The 24,263-nt window shown below is 35.8% G+C and overlaps 3 protein-coding genes across 4 annotated transcripts in view; 1 reads left to right on the top strand and 2 right to left on the bottom strand.

Annotated features, from left to right (window-relative positions):
• The window catches only part of LOC109066939 (sorting nexin-25), an 825,452-nt gene that overhangs the window by 750,625 nt on the left and 50,564 nt on the right, over positions 1 to 24,263 (bottom strand). The window lies entirely within an intron of this gene.
• On the top strand, positions 1,165 to 10,183 carry LOC109101650 (potassium channel subfamily K member 4-like). Of its 2 annotated transcripts, none has more exons than XM_042770645.1 (8): positions 1,165 to 1,482; positions 2,579 to 2,685; positions 3,568 to 3,768; positions 4,790 to 4,904; positions 4,973 to 5,133; positions 7,313 to 7,499; positions 8,514 to 8,650; positions 9,136 to 10,183. In XM_042770645.1, the coding sequence occupies exons 3-8, from the start codon at positions 3,580 to 3,582 to the stop codon at positions 9,979 to 9,981; spliced, it is 1,635 nt and encodes a 544-aa protein (XP_042626579.1). In that variant the 5' UTR covers positions 1,165 to 1,482; positions 2,579 to 2,685; positions 3,568 to 3,579; the 3' UTR covers positions 9,982 to 10,183. The 2 variants fall into 2 exon arrangements, with proteins under 2 accessions (XP_042626579.1, XP_042626578.1); XM_042770644.1 differs by having other exon boundaries at positions 1,166 to 1,482; positions 3,540 to 3,768.
• On the bottom strand, positions 16,028 to 22,951 carry LOC109101640 (transforming growth factor beta-2 proprotein-like). The gene is made up of 7 exons (XM_042770685.1): positions 21,434 to 22,951; positions 20,181 to 20,344; positions 19,858 to 19,990; positions 19,590 to 19,743; positions 19,026 to 19,148; positions 17,308 to 17,458; positions 16,028 to 16,779 (listed from the first exon to the last, which is right to left on the bottom strand). The coding sequence occupies exons 1-7, from the start codon at positions 21,780 to 21,782 to the stop codon at positions 16,621 to 16,623; spliced, it is 1,233 nt and encodes a 410-aa protein (XP_042626619.1). The 5' UTR covers positions 21,783 to 22,951; the 3' UTR covers positions 16,028 to 16,620.

Here is a 24,263-nt window from a genome sequence, read left to right on the forward strand (position 1 = left end):
ATTTTCCATCACAGTGCTCACATGCTAATGTCATTTTATTCCTTTGAGTTTTAAATTGTTTAACATTTATTTGTGGATCTTTATTTAATTTTAATACATTGTATTAATGAATTTAAAATGACATTTACACCATAATTTTGTGACATATTTTTCATCAAATTTGTAAGATTTATGGGCAGCAGATCTATGCAGCCTTTCTAAACAAAGTGGATTCAGCGCTAAGTTAAGTGAAAGCGAATGCTATCCAAACTTCACAGGTCACAGTCATTCAGAGAGTGTAATGTAGAACACTTTGGCTCTCTGTATTTTTAAGACAGTCCATTTGTGTCTTTTGGCTGAACAGGTTGTTCGACAGGTTCACAACATTTCTACTCATCTGTAAGAAATGTACTGCTGGCATTATGTCATTACACAAACCTCCTTTGGTCACAAGTCATTTCCACAGTTAAAGTACATCCTGTTTTGCAGAATAGTGTAATAGATTAAGATAGCTCATGAATACGGTGTTCTGCAGTGGTGTTTTCAAAAGCCAAATGTTAGTCATTGTTGGAGCAGAAATCAAAGGCATGTCTAGGAATGTGATATCACGTATCAGAGCTTTTAAAGGATTTAAAGGCCATTTGGTCTTTGCATCAGCTCGGTCAGGGAGTTCTGTTTATTCTCTCCTGAGTTTTGGCTGGTTCCAGAGGGCCCACTGCAGTCCTTAGTGAATGTTTTGAATTCTGAACTTTAATGTTTGACATTGATGTAGCATTGCACTTCTGTCCGCAGATGACAGACGTTCAGTCCATTTACAGCTTTGTCATTACCATAGCTGACGTCATTTACACACACACACAAACACACACAAATGAAAACCCTATAGATCCTAAAAGTGTGTGTGTGTGTGGTGTGTATATATATGTGTGTATGATTAAGACAATTTATGTCCTTAATAATACTGTACATATTCACAGGCTTGAGAGCCTTATTGCTTTGATAAAATGATTAAGACAATTTATGTCCTTAATAATACTGTACATATTTCCATTAAATATGTGAATTACAAAAAAAATAAAAACTCGGCTGAACTATCCATTCAGTAGCTTAGGTGCAACTCGGCTGAACTATCCATTCAGTAGCTTAGGTGCAATTTTGTGTTAAATGAAATTGCTTGAATTTTAATTAATATGTGTGTAATTAGTATTTTATCTATTTTGTTTACAAAAGAACCTTCAGAGAACGTTCCTAGAACGTTTATAATGACATAACCCAGTGGATTACATTCAAAGATGAGATGAAACACCTAAACAGATGAATAAACTGTCAGCTTTCATTTGTGTCTCTCTGCCAAACAGTCCTCTCTCTCCTCCCCTCCTCTTTTTCTTCTCTCGTGTTGGCAAGCGCACGTAAGACTTGGGAATGGGGGAAGTCCTGATGAGTGTATGTATCCTCTCAGTGGTCTGCCGGAGAGAGGGAACTCCTCATCCACCGAGAGCTGAGGTAAGATAACATTTACATGTATGTTCATGGTGTTTGGTGAAGCATTACACTGATGAAACGAATAGTTAACGTTTGAAAGTAGATATTAAAGTTACTTTTTAGTGCCTGCTGACTTTGCAAATACAAATCACAAATGAAACAACAATAATTCCCTTTGCATGTGGAAACCTCTCAGAAATAAGGGTAGGGCTACATAAATAAAGCTGTCTCTGAAATATGTATCATTTGTGTACTAATATGTACCCTTGAGGAACTAATATGCTCCTCTTAGGGGTAAACAAGGTACAAAGGTGTACCTTTTATAAAAGTAACCACCCCACTGACCGCTTTTTTTTTTTTTTTTTTTTTTCTGAGATTGAAGATGAATTATGAATTATTATTTGCTTTGTTTGAATGTAAAGCATATAGAGACATTGTATACTATGGAAGTCCATTTTTATAGGGTGTATCAATTAGGCTACTTGGTTAATAAAGTAAAGTCTGAGAAGCATCTATTATTTGCAATATCAAAGTCATTTTAATTGAATAAATGAAAGGGTTCAACCCGACATTGGGAGCAACACAGTTTTTTATTCCAATATATTTGATGTTTCTGTGTGTGTGTGTGTGTGTGTGTGTTTTACCCATCTATAATTGTCTATTTTGTTCTTTTAATGTTCTTTGCAAAAAAAAAAAAAAAAAAAAAAAAAAAACGTTATTCTTAATAATTTCACACATGCAAGTTGTGCATATTTATGATCATAATAAATGCAATGTAAAACATAACACAGTAAAGTCAAATAAATTATTGCAAATACTGAAAGTGACAACATAATGTATACCATAATATACAGTACCATCCATGCGTCTACAAAGCAAGCCCTCGAGAGCCCTGGTGAGCATCAAGATCCTGTCAGAGTGTCGTAGAACAATTTGTTTACATAGACCTCTGCCAGAAGTTCTGTTTCAATGCCGTCATGTGTTGTCTTCTTACCTCTGTGCCTTAAACCCCTCTAATGTTATGTGTCTGGACTGGGTCAAAGCTCCTGAAGCTCAAAGCTGGTCTGGAGTCAGTTCCAGGGTGTTCCGAGCATTTTTTGACCATTATGTCTGACAGGTTTTTGTGAGCACCAGTGGAAGAGGCTGTGACAGGAGGACTACAGCAAGCATCTGATATGGAGGAAATGGAGAAAACAGTGGATTTGGAAAAACCTCTTTGATAAGGTATAATTAATCTCAGTTTTCTATTACATATACAGTGACCCTTGAAATATTGTTACTTATGCACTCATAATAATAAATGAATGTCATTGTAATAGAAAATAAAATATCAAACAAGCTGACATTTATTTGTAAGACAGGGAACACAATCACTTTCAAGCAGAACATATTACAGAAAGAAGTGATACTGTTTAAAATGTGCAGCTGTGGCCTAATAGTTAGATTTGGATTTGGACTTGTAACCAGAAGAAGAAGGTCGCAGGGAAGGGGTGTCGCAGGGTTCAGTTGTCGGTGCTGGCAGGAGAATTTGTAGGTTGAATGAACAGCGCTCTCTTCCACACCCTCATACCCATTTGAAGTGCCCTTGAGCAAGGCACTGAACCCCCCATTTGCTCCCCGGGCGCTGGATCTTATAGCTGCCAAGCACTGCTGCCCGGGTGTGTGTTCACGGTGTGTTCATTTTATCACTGCTGTGTTGGGTGTGCACTTGGATGGGTTACAATGCCGGAGCACCCAATTTCGAGTATGGGTCACCATACTTGACAAATGTTCACGAAAGACATTCTGATATTACAGAAAGAAGTGATACTGTTTAAAATGTGACAATGCTTTATAATTTTTTTTTTGCAATGACATTCTGATATTTTAAATGTAATTTTAACTTACTTTTAAGTGATCCTAAATACTTTTTGGGGCCACTGTACTTTGCCATATAGTCAAACCACACTCACATTTCTTCATTTGTTGTGATAACCAGAGATAATTTCATTATTGTGTCCATTTCCCTTGATGTTCTTCTCTTCGCTCCACCTAATCTGATGGACACATGATTATCATTATTAAACATTTATCCACAGTATGTGGCATCTTGTTTGACGTCATCAGCACCTCGTAGCCATGCGGTACACAAGACTGTTGACCATCCTGGCAGCTGTGCTGCTGTATTTGGTGTTGGGGGCTCTGGTGTTCGGCTGGCTGGAGTCGTCCAGGGAGGAATGGGCTCACCGCGAGCTGCTGACGTCTCGAATGGCTTTCCTACAGAACCACAGCTGTGTCACTCCTTACAGTCTGAGAGAGTTCACCGAGGTCAGTTTGAAAACTTAAACGTAAAAAACTTAAGTGAAAGTAGAATCTGTTACACTGAAAAAAAATTGGCGTAGAAACAGTTTTTGCTCAGAAATTGCTAGTAAGTTTCACAAATAATTACAAAGAAATGTTAAGTGACACAACGAAACATGAAATTATGAAGTAGAAATACAGAAACAGTATTTTCTTGTAAAACCTACTCCAATAATCTTTGTTTTATTTACAGCTTTCAAAAATAATTATTTACAGTGTAAATAACCAATAATTGTCTTGGTAAAGCTATTAAAAATTATTCAAAATTAAAATGTTAATTAAAATAAAGTAAAAAATAAAGTATAAGTATTCAATGAAAAACTTAAAAATAGAAATGTCTTGGCAAGTAACTGAAATAAAAAGTGTTGAAGTTGAAACACTTACTAAAATTAGAAAAAAAGAAAATTAAAAATAAATAAAAAAGCTAAATAGACATATTAAAAAAAACAACAAAAAATAATAAAATTACAAAAGCTCTTAAAATTATTAAAACTTAAAAAAATGAAAATATAAACCTGAAAAAAAGAAACTGATAACTGAAAATATAAAATAAAATATAAAATAATAAAATTGTATTCAAATACTATAGTAAATTTGAGTTTTACAAATTTTGTTTTCCGCATTTTATTAATTGTATTGTTGTTTAAATATTTATATTTATTTATATTTTATTTTAGTTATTACTTTATTTCAATTACTTACCAAGAGAACATTTCTCATTTTAATTTTTTTTTATTGTTTAATTTTGTTTTTTAAATATTTAATTTTATTTGAGCTTAATTTTTATTAGCATTTAATTTTTACAATTTTTTTATGGTTTTAGTTAGCAATAACAACAGGTATTTTATATTATACAAATAAAAATGTTCTGTGTGTGTGTGTCTTTTCATTTCAGAAAGTGTCTGATTGAATAAAAACATTTTCATATCACAAAAATGGGGCATCATAGTTAAATTGATCAAATTGATAAAATATCTTTTCATTTCAGAAAGTGGTTGATGCCATAGAAGCAGGTGTGGATGCCAGAAGCACATCAAATTATACCAGCAGATGGGATCCATCCAATGCTTTCTTCTTCTGTGGTACCATCATAACCACTATCGGTGAGATAAACACATTTTTCACTTTAGAATATCAGGAGCTAGATTTCACATGTTCTCCTCTTCTCCAGGCTTTGGAAACATCTCGCCCAAAACTAAAGGTGGTCAGTTGTTCTGTATATTTTATGCTCTGGTGGGGATCCCCATGTTTGGGATACTGTTAGCAGGGGTTGGAGACCACCTGGGCACCCTTCTGAGGAGAGCGGTGGCAAAGATAGAAACTCTGTTCTTGGTAAGTGACTTCTCAATATTCAGATCATTAGATTAGATTAATAACGTGAAGAAATAAAACAGTAAGTCATGGCATTTTTTATTAACAATTCGCATTGTTAAATTAAAAAACAAGTATTTATCAGTTTTTGACAGAATATCTGTCTTTGTATTACAAAACATTTCATAGTAATGTAATAATACAAAGTGCTCAATCTTCTTAAGGTTGTTCTAAAGACATTAATGAAGGATAACTTTCAACTTGAGCTCCATCTTGAACCAGGCTCTTTAAAAATAACTGTTTAAAAGACATGACAAGTGCTGGACTCCCATTAAACCAGTTGCTACTGAAATAGTGTACCGACTTATGGCAAGACACCCCAGGTAAATAGAATTAAAAAATAAATAAAACTTATATCACCATACTTGCCCAGATGATTGGTTACATTAGGAATTACAAACATTTTTTTCTATTAAAAATGTATTGAAATTTTGTATAAATATGTAAATTAGCCATTATCTAATTAAATATACACTAATTTGCATACATTTCCAGGAGGGATGCAACAATACAGTTAGCCCACGGTTCAGTACATACCTTTATACATATTTTTGTTTTGTTTTTTTGTGATTTAAAATGTGATTTTTAAAACAAACCCAACAACAACAAAACTCCTGTATGTTTCTGTACAGCGGAGAAAAACGTGGATTATCATATGTCTACTTCAAATTTACTTGTCCCCAAAATAGGATGGATTGGCCATTATTGAGCTCTATAAACACATGTAATGTTTCATTCATACCTCGCACAGAGACTCCACATGTGCAGAAGTAATAGAACTGATGACGCTCCAGGAAATCCCTTATATGGACAAAGACAGTCAGCTGTAACTGTAACTAAAGCAAAAGAAGATAGAAACGTTCTGAATGATGAAACATGAAGACAATAAACACCTGACTGCAACAATGTATAGTTTATCTGTTATTCAAGCCATCTCAGGTATTTTCATAATAAATAAAGGTGCTGTATGTAAGATTTAGACTCTACTAAAGCATAAAAATAGCATAATATGTTTGCAGATATTTAAGAAACATGCTAAGTTAACATGTTTATCTGAAAAACAATGCTACAGTCAGTTATTCTCCTTTGAAAAAAAAAAGTATGTTCCGGGCCGGAATGCCGGTCTTTGTTTTGGTTTGTGAAACCCGCCCACTGCCAGTTTACCCAAATGTATTTCAGCACCCCGGGTTGCCAGTTGGCAGAAAGCACAGCACATTTCATTTAATTCATTATCAAGTGTGCTCGTTCCTGTTTGTGTTGTCAATCTGGCAACCTGCATGTGCAAGTCTGAGGAGGAGGGGCCGGGTGAAAAAAACCCTCTTGAATAAATGAGTGTCAATCCTACATACATCAACTATAAGTACCAAATAACCACAAAAAAAAAATAAACCAGGCATATTTAGAATCCATTGCTAAATGATATTTTAGTACAGTATATTTTCTGCCTCATTCTGTGATAAGAAGCCACATCAGATCACAAAAGGAAGTTATTTCAAACATTCGACTGATGTTGTGGAGTAAAAACATTCTGGTTTGTTGGACAGCAGGTTGAAACGCTTCTCATTCTCATTAAGGGAAGATGTTTGATGTGTGTTGCTTTTTCAAATGCACATTATAAGCGAGGAGACTCACGGACACACAAACAGAGTCTGTTCATTCAAAATCCTAGTTTCAATTTGTTGACATTTTAGACGCAGATTTAGATGCAGGTTTGTACAGAGTGGATTTTAAAATCTTAAAACTGACCAGTGCATGAAAGAAAAAAAAAACAAGTAGAGCCTGTAGTGTCTTGCCTTATTATGATTATTACTATAAACTGCATGCAGCGCAAAAAGATGGCCTTGAGTTGTTTTCCATTGAGTTGATCAAAAATTCTTTGGCAAGAACCACCATACATTCAGAACACACTAAAGCCTGCCAAAAAAAAGACATTAAGAAATTATCTGACAACCTCTTAAGAAGTACACTTAGGAACATTCTTACGAATTTCTTAGAATTCATCTTGAGAAATTTCTTCATGTTTGTGCATCCAGCCCCTGATTCCCCTGAAGTACTAATAAACACCAGATAAGATAACTGTGTTGTGTTGTCAGGGTATGTTCTTGGTTTTCATCATGATTTTTTCCCCCCTGCTGAACAGCGTAAGGGTGTGAAGCCCACCAGTGTCCGTGTAATCTCCGCTGTCTTCTCCATCCTGATTGGCTGCTTAGTCTTCATCGCCATGCCGACCATGGTGTTTCAGGAAGTGGAGAGCTGGAGCCTGTTGGAAGCGGTGTACTTTGTCGTGATCACCCTGACCACGGTGGGCTTTGGGGACTATGTGGCAGGTGCACAGATATATGACATCTACATACAATAATCATTACATATGATTTAGTTTACTGTGTCATGTGACCGTATGATAATTCTGTTAAGGAGCTCAATATTGTATTACGCCTGGAATTGCAGGATGTTTTGTGGTCATTGGATCCAGACAGCCATGAAGTTGCAGACATTTACATCATCTAATTATCTGTTTTTAAAGCCATAGACATTACCTGTAATAGAATTAATTGTAATAGCTGTAATTTTAGACCAGAGCAGGAACTTATCTCTAATCTTTGAGAATCCTTTGAGATGTTAGTAATTTGTCATTTAACAGTAAACCTAATAAAGGAACGGTTTCATGAACTCAATTTAAATGTAGTCTTTCAACTGTTTTCATGTCATTTGATCAGCAATCAAACTCCAAACTCAGTCTAGTGTTCATTTTTTTAGTCATATTTGTTGTCTTTTGCCAAAAATTAGCTTTAAATTTATTTAATATTTCATTATGCCATATTCATTGTCCATTTTCCATTTTACTGACTACATTATCTTTTATTTTAGTCAGTGATAAACTGATGTAATATTTTTTCTTGTATTAACTTAGAGCATCCCATATACACTACCAGAGCATGTAATGGCTGCTGAAATCTAGCTGTACATCACATGAATAAATGACATTTAATGTATTAAAATTGAACACAGTTATTGTAAATGTGTAAAATTATTTCACAATATTACTGTATTTTTTTATTAAATAAATGCAGCCTTGTTGAGCATAAAAAAAACTTCAAAAAGACCGAAAACTCACCCAAAACATTTGAGTGGTAGTGTATATTTTTGGTAGAGCTTAACTTGTATTTAACTCAGAATATTTCCTTTTTTGCTCATTTGAACAATGATGCTTGCCCATGACTCAATCTTCAAACCAGCAATCTTCCCATTATACTATACCAGCCCAGAGCTTTTAACCACTGGGCCACACCACCCCTGTGAACAAACCCTGTGTCATTATCTTCCTCTTTCCTCTGTTTCAGAGAACAGGAGAGATGGAGCGCCCCTGTACAAGCCGTTGGTGTGGTTGTGGATAGTGTTTGGTCTGGCGTATTTTGCATCCATCCTCACAATGATTGGAAACTGGCTTCGAGTGCTGTCAAAGAAGACACGTGCAGAGGTGAGAGAGAGAATGAACAACTGATTTATCCTTTTGAGTTTTTCCACAGTAGACTACTATTGTGGTAGGGACTATTTAAAATAAATCTAAAAATAATTTGCAAGATGTATACTACTGTTCAAAAGTTAATTTTTTTTATTTTTTTTGTGAAAGTAATTAATACTTTCATTCAGTAAGGATCCATTAAATTGAGCAAAAGTCACAGCAATGACATTTATATGTTTCACATAAATGCGGTAATTTTTCTTGATGAGCAATAGACTTATTTTAAAAATATTTTAAAAACCTTACCCCAAACGTTTGAACGATAGTGTATAGTATGTATGACATGAATGATAGTATGTTAAGAAATGGTATGGCAACATTTTGTGCATTTTTCTAAGGTGTTATTAACCACCTTCTTACTACTGTATTGCAAAAAATCACTTTCTCACCTTTTTCCTCCCTATGAGTTTCTTTTTTATGGTACTATGTTTTTCTTTTAGATGGAGGAGCTGAGAGCTCATGCAACAGACTGGACTCAGAACATCCAGAACATGTCCATGGACTTCCGTATTCCTGTGCCACTGGATCTCAACGACCCCTTTCAGCTCCAACGGCGACGTAGACGGAAGCGTCACCGCCATCACCGCCACCATCGCCACCATCGCCACCCAAGACTGAGCGTGGTGGGATTGGCTCATGGGATCTCCCTCGATGCCGATGTTGTCCGAGAGAATGGACATCTGATTCTCGGATGGCCTGCGTGCAAGTATACCCCGGGGTCTGATATCAGGTCTGAAGCTCTGTCCCAGTCCAGGTCGTGGCGTAGGTTAGATGGGGCGTATGAGGTGAGACCAGGATCGAGGCTGACGGTAGGACCAGCGTCAAGATCTGTCTCAAGGTTAGAGCTGAAACCACCATCAAGACCCGGATCCAGAACCATTTCCAGGTCCACTTCAGAATCTGGAACAGGATCAGTCTCTGGATCCGAGACACCGTCGGAATCCTGGTCTAATTCCCGTAACTCAGAAGACCTGGAATCTGGAGCTGAAGGGACTCTCAGATCACTGGGAAGTCAGAAGGATGTTCCTGTCGTCGTGGTTGACAGCTGCAGTCCACCTCATCCCTCCCTTCTGGACTTCTTCGGCGAGAACCTGGCGTACATTGATGAGTCCTCAGACGCTCTTAGTGATCGGATCAAACCGGCTGGACAGAACCGCCAACGCAAAGCCAAGAGGAGGAGCATGACGAGACAGATTCCCCACTCATATCCTATCGGACTGCAGAAGGAGATCAGTAATGAACTACAACCTCCATCACACCCTCCAACACCTCCACCTCCAACCTGATATACATGTAAATAGAGCTTAAATGAAAATGATTTCCTCATTGTACAAAAACAATTTATTGCCTCCCAACAAACATAATGTGGCTTTGTTCAGAATAGCATACTACCATGTGTGCTGTGTGTACTTGTGTCAAAAGTTTGGGATAAGACTTTTTAATGTTTTTATTTGTATTTTTTTAATGTCCAAGGCTGCATTTATTTGATCAAAAATACAGTAAAGACAGTAATGTGACATTTTTTTTTTTTTTTTTTTACAATTCAGAATAACTTTTCTATTGTAATGTATTCTAAAATGTAATTTATTCCTGTGATGCAAAGCTGAATTTTCAGCATCATTACTCCAGTCTTCAGTGTCACATGATCCCTCAGAAATCATTTGCAGCTCAAGAAACGGTTACTATTTTTAATTTTGAAAACAGCTGTGCTGCTTGTGGAAACCGTGATACTTTTTAAAAATTATTTTTTCAAAGTAACAGTTTATTTTAAATAGAAATGTTTGGAACATTATTCTGTAAATGCCATAACTCTCACTTTAAATCATTTGAATGCATCTTTACTGAATAAAAATATCAATTTCTTCTAAAAAAAATTTATTGACCCCAAAGGCCTACAACATTTGCTGAAATGTGCAATAGCTCACACTCTAGTGCTGCAGCCTATCCCACAATGCAATTTGCTTACATTTTCCAATTTGAGGACATTTCAGCGATGTGATTATTCAGCAAATCAGATCTTTGTTTTAATGTTTCATTTGTCACTGCCACCATTTGTCATATTTTAGTCATAATATTTAATATTATGAATTCACTGTAAATTGTATGATGTCAGTGTAATAGGTTAGTGTTTTGATTTGTAACCACAAAAAAGTAAATGGTAAATGCTGTTATGTTTTTAGGAGTGATATTTTATTTGTAGTGTCTTGGATTGCTTGTTATATGATTTAGTTATATTTAAAAAAATACAGTATATATTTTGCATTATATACTTTGAGGAAATAGGAGACAATTTGTTGTAAGATGCACATTATTTATTAAAATGTCATTTTATTTGTATGCCAAATTGGTTATAATTTTATTGTCATGAAAACAATATTTTGGTTGTTGATTGATGTTTCTTTTTTTTTTTTTTTTTGTACATTACAGCTGATTTTAAACAAAGGAGATCTAAAATACATAAATATAGAAAATTGCAATCTTATTATTATTACATGTCTACTTTGAAACCTCCATCCATGGAAATGTTTTTGTTTTTTTTTTGGTAGGAGGATGTAGTTTCCAGAATCTACCAGTAGGAGCAAACCCGCGTCATATGAAGTTCAACTGGGTAACAGGAACACATTAGTTAGCGCCCTCTTGTGGTCATCTGAACTGGGCAAATTTCCAAAGTTTCTCAAGCTGTATTCGATTATTAAAAAAAAATGCTTAACAGAGCATAAATCAGTCGGATGCTTGTAAAAATGTTATATTTGCCCTGTAGCTTGTGGCTTACTCATACAGAGACCTGCTCTGAACACACTGCTCACGTTCCAGAGCAGACATCTATACATCTACCCAAACACATTTTACAGCGTGTACACAAACAGAATGTTTACACAATGAAGCAATTTCGATGGTGAATTTGCACAGCAGGAGCTAGATTAGCATTTAGATGCCCTTAGTGTGGGAAGACGAGGCGAATGAGAGAGGAAGCGAGTATGTCCCAGCGTGAGACAGATCCAGGAATGGCTTTTGTAAGGCCCTGGCTGTGGGGATAAATGCCGGTTGCAGAGTGAAGGGGGTATTTAGAGGGAAGAGGACAAACACATGGTGGTGGTTTACAGAGGAGCTTTTCCGCAGGGCTTCCAAAGCACCCTTAAATTCTACCTCTGCACTTCAGCCCTGCCCTAACACAAATTCTACACCCAGAACACTGAAGTCTCGAACCGGAAGCTGTTTCCTTTCGTAACCTGTGCGTGACTGTAATCGATTTCTGAGTGGAAATGCTTTAGCATGGGCCGGTGACACACCTGGACTTGGATGTTTTTGTCTGGGAAAACATGACAAGCAGTTTAGTGTTAAAGAAAAAAATATTCAACTATATAATTGTTAAAAAAAATAAAAAATTATGAATAAGAGATATGTTCCATAACCTTGTACAGAGTAAGGGATTCATGGAATGAATCACAGGTTTAGGAACTTCACTGAAACCTGTCAAAACTCCCAAAGAGTTCAAACCAGGGTGGAAAAATGATTTGATTTTAAATATAACAACCGAATGTTGACAGTTCACTCCAGGCAGTAAAAGCCATCTATCAAGCCAGATATAGAGACAGAAACACAAATCATTTCATCTGCATAGATTAGCATGGTACCATAAAACAACATATAACCACTAAAGCAGGGGTTCTCAACACTTGCCCTCGAGGTCCACTTTCCTGCAGAGTTTAGCTCCAACCCTAATAAAACAGACCTGAACAAGCTTTGATGAAGGTTGGAGCGAAACTCTGCAGGAAAGTGAACCTCTAGGGCCAGAGTTGAGAACCCCTGCTTAAGCAAAGATTTATGAAATACAATATTATATTAAGTTCAGATTATCTCATATACATAATTGTCCAGAAATGTCTTCTAGTACATTTACTCTATAATTTCCATCTATTACAGTGCAGCTCTAACTAATAACAGCTGTTGCTTTTAGCACTGTTGGCAAATACGGTAATCTTTGTCACATTCCACAAACACGCGGATCTATAACATTTCTCAAAGCATGAGATGGTGAAAACTACAGTATATGTTTGATAAACTAGTATAGAACATAAAATTAACCTAGCATAAGTTTGCATTAGGTTGGCATCCTGAGGTGACAATAAAATAAAACAAACATAGAGAGTTTCAGTTTTATATTGTGGCATATCTATAGCTTCACAATAGCTTTATATATCATGCAGGTGTGAAGCAACGCTCACCGCCTCCTCAAGACTCTATAAATATATAAACAAACTATGAATACGTGCTTTTCTATTCATGTATGCATTCAGAAGCCATTTTGTAACTGCTGCAGTGGACGTTTATCTTTAGCATATGTTTTTATAATTATTAATGTCTGTTGTACGAGTACTCACACACACTGCTATGGCCAAGAATCTTCCTGTTTATAGCCATGAGCTGCCAGAATATCTGTCTGTCTCTCCATCCAGACTCTGCTTCAGACAAAGACAAACACAGACTCAATCAGTAATGCCAAAGAGATCATTTGAAAAAGTATTATTAGCAATTAGGGTTTATAAATATTTATTACCTTTTCAAAATCTGTGACTTTCCCGGATTCTGGAAGAAGATAAGTGGTCATCGTGGCCCATAAAGGTCTGGAGTTTAGAACATCACATCTTGGATCTTGGCTTTCTTTTGTGCTGAAGCTTGCAAATTTATAAAGCAATTTTCAGTGTATCCTTCTAATCAGTCTGAACAGATCAGAGTTTCATGCAGGGTTATTTTAGTTACCCAAAAAACTAAAACCAATAATAATAATAAAAAAAGAAAGTTACTTTATATATATATATTATAGTAATATATATATATATATATATATATATATATATAATATATATATATATATATATATATATATTTATTTTAACTTTATCTACTAAAATAACTAAAACTGAAATTAAAAATAATAAAATCTACATAGAGATACTCTATAAAATACACCTACTAAAAATGTGAAACAGTAAAACACAACAAAATAACTTTAGCTTGAAATGAAAAGGAAAATATAAAAATAAAACATTAATAAAAAAATACTCAGGTAAAAAAATAAATACACTGAAGTTGTACTATTATTATTGTACAACTTGTATAAGTTGCACTTATTATATTTTAAATCTACTATACTAATTGCATATTAAGTGTGTTATTTTGGAGCAACTTTAAGTACTGTATGTAATAATAGCGTTCTTTAAGATATGCTTAAGATCAATTTTAAGTCTAACCAAAAAAAAAAATAAAAAATAAATAAATAAATAAATAAATAAATAAATAAATAAATGTATAAAAAATAAAGAACATAAATGTATAAAAAATAAAGCACATAAAGTGCATTTTTACAAACCCAAGTTAAGCCTGCAAATAGCTGAACCAAACAAAGAAACAGAAAATTTGAAATGTAACCATCTTCATCTTTAAGTGGAGGGTCACTTTTCATTGAGTACAACTTGTTGCATTTTCTGCATTTGAGGGTTTGCAATTCAGACACCGTGGTATTTGAAAACTTCTTCATCACAGGGTCTGAGAAAGGACAAATCATTAATCAGTGGTTTTGAGTGGTGTTTTTAAATATCATATGTATTCTAATTAGCATAAATGTGCATTAGAATTTGTCTGACCATTCTCAGTTTATTTACATTTAAAAGCTTTGACTATATCCACATCAAGCTTGACACGAGTGTCCATTTTTATCCTCTTGTCTGTTGCCACAATACAGCACTCTGTTACACTAAACATAAGGTTAGAAGAGGCCAAACAACACCACAGAGTTTAATCCCAAATCACTGATATTGTTATTCAAAGCAATAAATCAAACTGTGTGTATTACAGGCTGCATTAAACCCACTAAAAGCTGAAGCATTTTATTATATTTTATTAAGTAAACAAAAATATAAAAGAGTAAAATAGGAATGTTTTCTTTAAAATCACTAAAATGTCACAAAAAGTATGCTTGTGTTTTAGCATATTTCTTAAATAAGAATTAACTTATTACCAAAGTACCACTAGTATATTTAAAATATATATATATATATATATATCACAATGCATGTACAATTGTACGATAAATATACTACCTGAATTTCAAGCACATTTTTAATACATTTAAGAGTTATTCTTTTTCACCTGGTTATCAGTGACACACACACACAAAAACTGCTCTCAGTTGGTGAGACGGTCATATTGGTTTTGGATAATATTAAATTAAATATTTATGATTCTGATCACATTTAACCTCAGAAAAGATTCAACCAATGGATGATAATTGAGATCACAGTCTGCTGTGTCTACAACACTTGTGCACATTCACACCCCATCAAAACCATGTGTCCCGAAGCTGCTCTCACTCCCAGACTGCTCTTCCCAAACCACACGGCCCTCAGACGGCTGATCGTCCTCTTTCGTGCCCTGAGGTTTCGCATTTGCACTCCACCAATCAGCCTTTTCCAGAGGTTGCTGAGTCAACGTTGCGTAAGCAACAATAAGTACTTTTGTCGATTCATTTTAAGGACTGTTATGTAACAATATGCTCTTCCTCTCTCCCTTTGCATCCCCCATTTCCCATCAAGTTATAAAAGTTGTTTTCACTGAGCAAGAGACAGAGGAATTTGCTCATTTTAGCTCTGGCAGCCAAACACAGAAACCCTGTCATTCCCTACAGATCATTCTCACTGGCCACAGATAAACATTTAAGCAGTGCTTTTCACTCAAAAACAAACTTTTAAAGCCATGCCAGCAGCTATAGGTTTTTAAAGGACACGTTGAAGCTTTATAGGAGGAATGAAAACAAACAGGCCAATATGTAGGCCAAGTCAACATTCCTTCTGACTTCCCACACATCAGACAAAATTATATCGCTCCGCATTATAGGGTGTGGATGGCATTGCCAGATTATACAAATCAAAGCCATCACATGGTGCGTTTGAAACGCGTCCTACAGGCGATTTTGACTCAGTGGGTCGCCTACTTTTCGCCCACTGTTCTTTCTGCCATGTCACCACAAACCCTGAACCCCAAGCGTTTAAATTTGGTGTTCCATGAGTGGTCGGTGTCTGGAAATTGTTCACATCCTGTTTACGTCGGAGATTTTCTACCCTCGAACCGCATCTGGCCGTTGAGTCCACTAGTCAAATCTGCATTTTCAGCGAGTGCAGACCACACAGTTATCGTTTGAAGAAAAAAAAGGAAACCTTGAGAGTAAGCCACTCGCTGGGCTGTATAATGAATAAACATAAAGGCCACAGGAAATAACCTACTTTGAGAAACTTCTAGAAATGTGACAAAAATGAATAAAAAGGCCACAAAATATTATTATATAATCAAAATTTATTGTATTTAGCACATATAAACATCACCAAAAACTATTTACATTTGCAAAAATATAAACTGATCTACAGTAAACTTCATACAAAATCTAAAAAGGATGCACTGCTGGTGTGTATTTTGTGTGTCACTGAAAATGCGAGGAAATATTAGACAAAAAAGCTTATTTATTAGACTATTACGAATGCAGGAGACGGTTTTCGCTCCTGTATTGAAGATGCTTGATGAATGATTATACGCTATTCCACATCCCACAAGTTTGTAGGTATAGTTCACCCATAAATAAAATTTCATTTCTTTCTTCTGTAGACCATAAAAGAAGATATTTTGAAAAATGTCTCAGTGTCACATTGGAGGTCCAATGTTTGGTTCCCAGCATTCTTCAGAACATTTTCTTTGATGTCTGCCAGAAGAAAGAAATGCAAACAAATTTGGAACGACATGAGGGTATGATGACATGAGTAAATGATGACAATTTTCATTTTTGGGAGGAGCATTGATGCATTTCATTGAGATGTTAGTTTGCACCTGTGTCCTGTCCTCCGTCTGAGATCTTTATGTCTTCCCCGTCCACTGCTTCAACGGCACTTGCAAGACCGGACCACCATGTTGGAGAGCTGTTCCACACGGGGGGTTCGGCCTAGGTAATAAACAATGGTGAGGGGCTCCAGGTCTTGAGGAACACAACACGGAGACGCTGATGCCTCTGGATTCATTTTATTATACAGCGGGAGAATCTAAAAGAAAGACAGACAGAGAAATACTGTAAGCAGACATGGAAAGCAACATCTAAATTTAGAGCGAACTCTGTCAAACACTGCACAAGTTTGATTAGAAATGTAGTTTTACTAAATTTCTCAAATGATACACATGTGACAGCTATAATGCACTTATCAAAATAACTAAAGCATTCAAGGGTCAAAGGGTCATTGTTTTAATGACAAAGAGGAGTATTCAAAATGCATCATTTAATATGCAATCTGCAAAAGAGTGAAAAAATGGGATTTAGGATTAGTCATAAAATAATGTTTTTAGATTCAATTATCAATCACACATGTGAAAATGGGCTGAGGACTGAACAAATATTTGTTTAGAGGAAGAAAGGAATCATGTCATAACTAAAATGCTACAAAATGCATATCAGATTTTGTGAAAAAGTGTGACATGCTAGAGCAAAACAGATACTACTTTTGCAATCAGCAACCCAAAATTAGTAAAAAAAAATTTTTTTTTTGTGAAACATGCTCAGCCTGATCAATATTTACCATGTTGTAGTGGTTGTCTGCGCTCCATAGGTAAGGACAGTTCCCCGCACAGAAATTTGCTTTGTACCCTTTTGGTTCGTGGATCCACTTCCAGTTCAAGTCCCGACGAAAATCAATATACAGAGACCTCAGACAGCAGCCCTGATCAGTGCTGGAGGGGAGAAAATGATTTGTTGCAATGCATCATGCTGTGTTAAAAGAGAAGTTTACCTACAAATGAGTGAAATTATTTTTAAAAAAATATTTATTTAAACATTATTTGCTCACATTCATTTTACATATGACTTGTCTGCCTTACTGTCTTCTATGTAACATAGTTTGAATTGTATTCTAGTTGTTCTTCTCCATGCAGTTACAATGAACGGGGAAAGAAAAACCACTGTAAAAATATCATAAACAGACAATAACTTTTGCATATTCCAAGTCTTCTGAAGTCAGATGCTTTATAAGAGCAGCAGACTGAAATTTAATTGCGCTTTTTTTTTAAAAGTGCTTTTGACAGTTTTATTAGTTTTTCTTTATTAGATTTTCATTTTATTTCAAATTGTAGTGTTTCCACTTGAACTAAATGAAACTAACTGAAATACGTTAAAGTTTTGAATCTAATAGTTAAATGTTTATTTTATTTAATTTGTATTTCAATTTACAATTAGTTTTAGTTAACAATAATAGCTCTGGGCAGGATATTCTTAAAATAAATAAATAAAAAATTCACCCTTTGTGCTCCATTGAAGAAATCAAGTCAGTTTGGAACAATTATGTGAGTAAATGATGACAGAACTTTCATTTTTGGGTGGACTAACCCTTAAATAATTGCTGTCCCGTTTTGACTCCAGCAACAAATTCTGATTTGAATTAAATGTGACCCTAATGACCATTTCTATGTTGCTTAGCACAGAGGAACCACTCCACATAACAAATACACATTAAAAGAGCATTTACTCCCAGGACAGAGAAGATGCAGACTGCATATCAGACGTGACACTCCCTGGGCGAGTCGCAGCATGTGTTCTGTGGGTGAGTGATGCAATACAATCTAGACCTCTATTTTACATGCACACACATTAGGATCAGTCTCATCCAGTGCCTCGTTATTGGTTCTTAATTGGTTTTTCATGCAATGCTTTTGTTTTCTTGCATTAACTGGGGACTTCTGACAGACACTATCAGATGAGAACAAAACTTGAACTGACTTGAGCTGAATAATGACACTTTTGTCTTCCATAGAGCTAACTTTACACAATTATTGAACAAAACTGAACCAACACTGAACAGGCTTGAGCTGAATAATGACACGATTGTCTTTTTAGAGCTGCTTTACAGCAGAATTTGGATTTGTCCCATGTTTGATGAAGTTTGCATTATTGATTGTTATTTTCCTGCTTATTACTGTGATGCTGCTTTGAAACATCTGTATTGTATAAAGTGCTATATAAATAGAGGTGACTTGATACTGAAAGCGCAATACTGAAATCCTTCAAAGCCATTTATACTGGCTTTTTGCATCTGTTTTTATACTAGCATTCATTCTGAGTCTTCGTTTAGCTTTTGTAATGCATGTGGGCATGGAACATACAGTCAAGCAATCATTACACAAAATATCTGATTCTCAGTAAAAACAAACAAACAAAAAAAGCATTCCAGAGAAAGTAATAATGAATAATATTTTCAAACACACATGCTACACACACACACTCCAGCACTCTTTCTCTCTGTACCGTGAGCATACGGATGTGTCTGCTGCTGATCTCTTCTTGCGGTTTTTCTTGGTGGGACTCTCCAGACGGTCGGTGGGCAGCAGGGTTAGTATCAAATGGGGAGTTTTTGTGCTGAATTCAATCCTTCAAATAAACAAACCAAAAATACCAATAACAACAATTATTAAAATCATTTCCTATGACAATGAAGCAATTCAAAACCTAACACACTTAAAATGATCCAAACATTATTTTTGTGTGTGTGCATTATATATATATATATATATATATATATATATATAATGCACACACACAAAATGAGTTGAATGTTTTTATACACTATAAATATATAAACATAAATAAATATAAATATTAAAATGACATGTTAGGATGTTTAGCTGTTGTTTGAGTTGAATGTTCGTAGCCACTCTCAATTGTTAACCAGCAATGATTGTAAGTAGTACAAATTGTTTCTGTACACAATGGATTTGGACACTGAGGAAGGCTGTTAAAAGTCTAAACGCATCATTTTTAACAATTTAACCTATATTTTAAAAGGTTTTTAATTTTCTACCACTTGATTGCCTTCCTTGTTTTTCATAAAAATTTAGATTGATGAGAAAATGACCTGCAAATCTGGCTTCCAGCTCTTCACTCTTGTTAGGGACAATATTGTTTGTTGAAGGGACGAATGTACAGCAGGGACAGTGAACGCTGATCTTGAGCCCGAGATTTCTCTCTAAAAGACACAAAGATTATTTTACTTAGAAAAGGAAATACTTCTCATTTTACTTGCTCTTCTGCTTCATTGAGCAGTAAATATATGTTTAAACCTCCGGATGAACTCACTGACCTCTGAACGCCATCCACTCCTTCACAGTCTCTGTGACATCAACAGAAAGCCACGCCCCCTTAGCTTGAGGCGCAACTGTTCTGGAGTCGATGTACCTCTGAGACGGTGCTGTCACGTCATCAGATTTGAGAATCTGTGGGTGGTGTGAAGTGAAAAAACCACAAGCTTATTTGCCCATTCATTCATCTGCTTGTCTATATCTTGCACTATACACCAATAAAAAATATGTGAGGAATCAAACCCTTTCAGCTGCTGTCACTCGCTGCTCATCACTGAAACAACCCAAGCCTTTTGTCTGGAAAAACCACATGCGATTCTCTCACCTGGTATATTTCCACACGCTGCTCTGTGGTGCGCGCCTGTGGGTTTGGCGCTCTGAAGATGCGAAATTCTGCTTTGACCAGAGTACTGGAATTTCGCTCCACGTTGGTGACGTCGAAGCCCACTATCCTGAAGTACGGGCTCTGAGGAACAGGGTTGATTGAGTCTGTGGAACAAAGGCAGGATTCACTTTGGCCTTATTTACACTTTGTGGTCTGTGCGTAGTTTTCAGAGGGTCAACCTCAAGGAAATAAAACTTGCCTTGGTGCCAAAGCAGCAGATGCAATGACTAACCCCTTTCAGCTTCTCAGAGGCCTCACTGAACTCAAGCTGCCTTATTATTAGCAACAAAATTGTATATTATAGGTACACTATATATAATAGCTGTTAGATCAAATATATGCCTCGGTGATATACTCAACACTCTACCTTTATTGTGAATAAACACATAAACTATGTAAGACAATGTTACAAAAACTTGTCCTGGTCATATTTCACCCAAAATCAAAAGAAAACCAATAATTATTTTGCATGAAGCAGCCTATTTGTACTTTTATTTATTTTTTAGGGCAACCACAACTGTGCCATTGTGAAATTATTATAATGAAAATTAAGCACATTTGACCTGCTATTGACAATTTACTTTTTTTTTTAAATTGCCATTATTTTCAATACATTATTAGTTTAGCAATACGTGATTTGTGCAGATTAGAATAATTGCATTACAGCTTTATTTTGTAACTAAATGTATTAAAATCAAGTTTGACAATTTAGATTGCAAACAGAAATATAATGGCATAGGCCTAAAAGCTACTCATACATTACATTTTATTGTGGCTATCTAATGATCATTTTGTTATTACTATGTTAAAGAAGCTAAATAAAAACAGAAAACATTGCATAGCCTATCGGTTATCGGGCATAAAAATAATGTGCATCATATCGGCCATAAAAAGGCAATACTGGTCTAACAAATGCTACTTTAATTAGAATTTAATAATACAATATGCAATATGAATAATGTTGTTACTATTGTGTTAAAAAGCAGAAATAAACAAAAACTGAAAATACTGCATATCGGTTATCGGCATAAAAATAAGCTTTTTCATGTTGGCCATACACAGGGTTACATTTGTTTTCTTGTTTTTTTTTTTTAATTAAGCAAAATATAGGTTTAATTACACATCCAGAACCACAATGCATTCTTTGAATAGGCATTAATAGACCATGTGAGATAAAACTCCATATCACTCACTCGTATCTGTGCGCAGTGGCATCATATTGATCCGCTGCACCTCTTTAGCATAATAGTCCTCCTCGCTGCTCTCCCGCTCGCACGCGGCTTCGGCCTGGCGCGCGCGCTCCTTCAGCAGCTCCTTCGTGCTGTTGTAAAGTAACATCACCTCCACCGGCACCGACTCCGTTGGCGGGCTGGCTTCGGGATCCGGAGGACTCCGAATGCGCAGCTTGCTCAAAATCTGTCCGCGCACCGCCTCGATCCTTTTAGATTTGTGGTCGTCCAAGTTGTAGGACTGGCACGTGGAGAATCCCTCCGCAGACACGGACAGCTTGAGAACGAGCAAAGCTAGATTGATGAACCACATGTTTGATTGACAGATGAGAGGGTCGGATGGAAGCGCTCCTCTATAACGCCCGGTCCGCTGGGTGTCCTCGGGGAGCGCGCACTGAGCGCGTCTCTTGCAATGGGACAAACCCAAAGTGCGTAGGCTGCGCTGGTCGCGCGCTGTGTTCAGCAGGTGAATGAGCCGCTCTGCTGTCAGATACGAGCTTTTACCTCCTCATGCACTGCCTGACATGTAATTTATGTACTCTTGTAGTCTATTAGGGTTTAAAGAAGATTGCGGAGCTCTGTGTGTGAATTCTACGCTAACTTTAAGGAGTTCAGTTTTTTTCCTAAAGGTAATTTTCGAGGCGCAAACGTTTAAGGTACTTCTTACGTAAGGTATTTTGGCATCCCTAACAGTTAGCGAAACGAGAGCTGTCTTAAAAACTTAATCCAGAGTGTTTTTGTAATCTATTTGTAAAATTAATATAGAATAACGTCAGAAATAAGTACCTAGTTTTATGTTTTGTCCATAAACCAAAGCAGAAATCGATCACGCAACGCACCGTTGCTATAGTAACCTCCTCCTAAGGCTACGACGTCATAGGTAGGAGTTGGGATCTCTAAAATGATTGAAGGCTTTTTGGAAACTTATGTTTAACTTTATCAGTTCAGTATTAGTAGCCTGCCTTCTAAGACACCTAACCGTTTGTTTGGACTTTTTAATGGGTCAAACCCTTCCAAAAGCCCTCCTGCCTGAGCTACTTCAGCTAAAACAAATGTTAAATATTGGCCAGATTTCTGTGCATGTTGTGATGACAAACAAAATACACACGTGCATTATTACAAACCATATGGAATCTATAAGCAGAGCCTTTCCATCATGCTTCCCGGGGTTTTAAGTATTTACCGGTAAGGTAATAAACAGAGCAGTTCCTCATGCTCGTCTGGTATCCAGTGATTCAGAGAGAAAGTCCAAGTGCTGCTTTGAATTCTTGTGGTTTGTCTTGGAGCTTTAGTGAGGACCGCTAGAACTTTCTTTTAAAGTGACTCTCCAGCTCCTTTCCCATGATAGCTATAAGAGATCGGGTCAGGATTTATTCTCTTTTCTCACAGCCTCAAATCAAGAAGCAGATCTGCCGTCCAAATGTTCAATCAAGCCCTTGAAGCTGCTTTAGGAAAATAAAATTATCCCATGACAAAGACTGACTGTCTCCAGCAGCATAAAGACTGACTGTCCATTTAAAAGGAGAGAGGGGAAAAAAAGAAAACAGCCAGCATAAAGTTGAACTGGAAAGTCTTTGAATAAACAAAATGAAAAAAAAAAACTGGCTAGTCTAGGCTGTGTTTGGAGAGAAAAGGGGAGAGGGAGAGAGATGAGAGAGAGAGAGACCCAATTTAAGAGATTTTCACAGGGTGAATTACTAGCTATCAGAGATCTGAATTTTAGTTTTTAGAAAATATAGCATAAACACTGATTTAATGTTCATGAATCATGAATTATTACACAACATTATCATTTTTTAACTTCAACACAAACTGAGGAAAAAAAATCCAAAATAAAAATATTCAAAAATACAATAATTATTAAAAAACACTGGAGTTCTCTTAGGGTTGCTCCATTTAACCTGAGGAAAAAAAGTCCATATATATTTCAAGGCATGTGGCTTATGCCACACTGATTATGATTTGGTTGGCAAATGTTAACCTTACTGTTTGTTGTGAAAGAAATAATTCTGAAATATTATTAAATATTTTATTTTTCAAAAATTTAAGTCAACATTTTATTTTTTATTTTACTATCTCCAGACATTTACACAACCTAGACATTTAATCACCACAAAAATATCTAAATTAACTGATTCAGAAATGTAAAACATGTTCATGTGATATATTTGTTTATTTATATGAATTACATTTGAATGCATTTTGAATAACTTCATAGATATTAATAGAAGCTCTGTTAAGCATTATATAATAAGTGTGGTAGTGCTATCATAAAAAGTCACCGAAACAAAGCTGCAGAAGTCTACTTAGCAGTTTTCCTGTGACATGTTATGTCAATATTTCTCACAAATTTTTCCAGACGGCATCACTGCGTAACAATGGTGACACTTTTTTGGAATCTTTCCTTGGCAACCGTGTTTCCAAGCAGCAGCCTGATACTTAACAAAAATCTTTACAAATGGTCAAATATCCACCACAGCAGGCTGAAGTTACTGACTGACTGCTTCTTAATTTGTTTACCTTGGAAATAAGACAATGTGCTTTTCTAATCCAATATTTCCCTCATGCATTTAACAGACACAAAAGACCCACTGGACACATTTAAAACAGATTTACTGGATATTAATTTCAACTTCCATTTAGTTTCCTGGAGAGAAACGATAGCTATCCAAGGCCTCAATCTAGGTTTTCCCATCCATTCATTGTAGGTACACCCTTCCTTACTTTACTTCCACTCCCTATCTTTCTTCTCGTTGTTAATTACAGTTCACCATCTACATGATCGTTAATCTTT

This window comes from Cyprinus carpio, chromosome A14 (genome assembly GCF_018340385.1).
Source record: "Cyprinus carpio isolate SPL01 chromosome A14, ASM1834038v1, whole genome shotgun sequence".
Taxonomy (NCBI): domain Eukaryota; kingdom Metazoa; phylum Chordata; class Actinopteri; order Cypriniformes; family Cyprinidae; genus Cyprinus; species Cyprinus carpio.

Bases quoted from the DNA above. Each gene is read 5' to 3' on its own strand.
- LOC109101650 (XM_042770645.1), top strand. From the start codon at position 3,580: ATGCGGTACACAAGACTGTTGACCATCCTGGCAGCTGTGCTGCTGTAT. The intron at 3,769-4,789 runs GTCAGTTTGAAA...TTTTCATTTCAG, and splicing joins GTCTGAGAGAGTTCACCGAG to AAAGTGGTTGATGCCATAGA. The intron at 4,905-4,972 runs GTGAGATAAACA...CCTCTTCTCCAG, and splicing joins TACCATCATAACCACTATCG to GCTTTGGAAACATCTCGCCC.
- LOC109101640 (XM_042770685.1), bottom strand. From the start codon at position 21,782: ATGTGGTTCATCAATCTAGCTTTGCTCGTTCTCAAGCTGTCCGTGTCT. The intron at 19,149-19,589 runs GCAATCAAGTGG...GTTTATTTGAAG, and splicing joins TTTTATGAAAAACAAGGAAG to GATTGAATTCAGCACAAAAA. The intron at 16,780-17,307 runs GTAAATATTGAT...TCTTTCTTTTAG, and splicing joins CAGACAACCACTACAACATG to ATTCTCCCGCTGTATAATAA.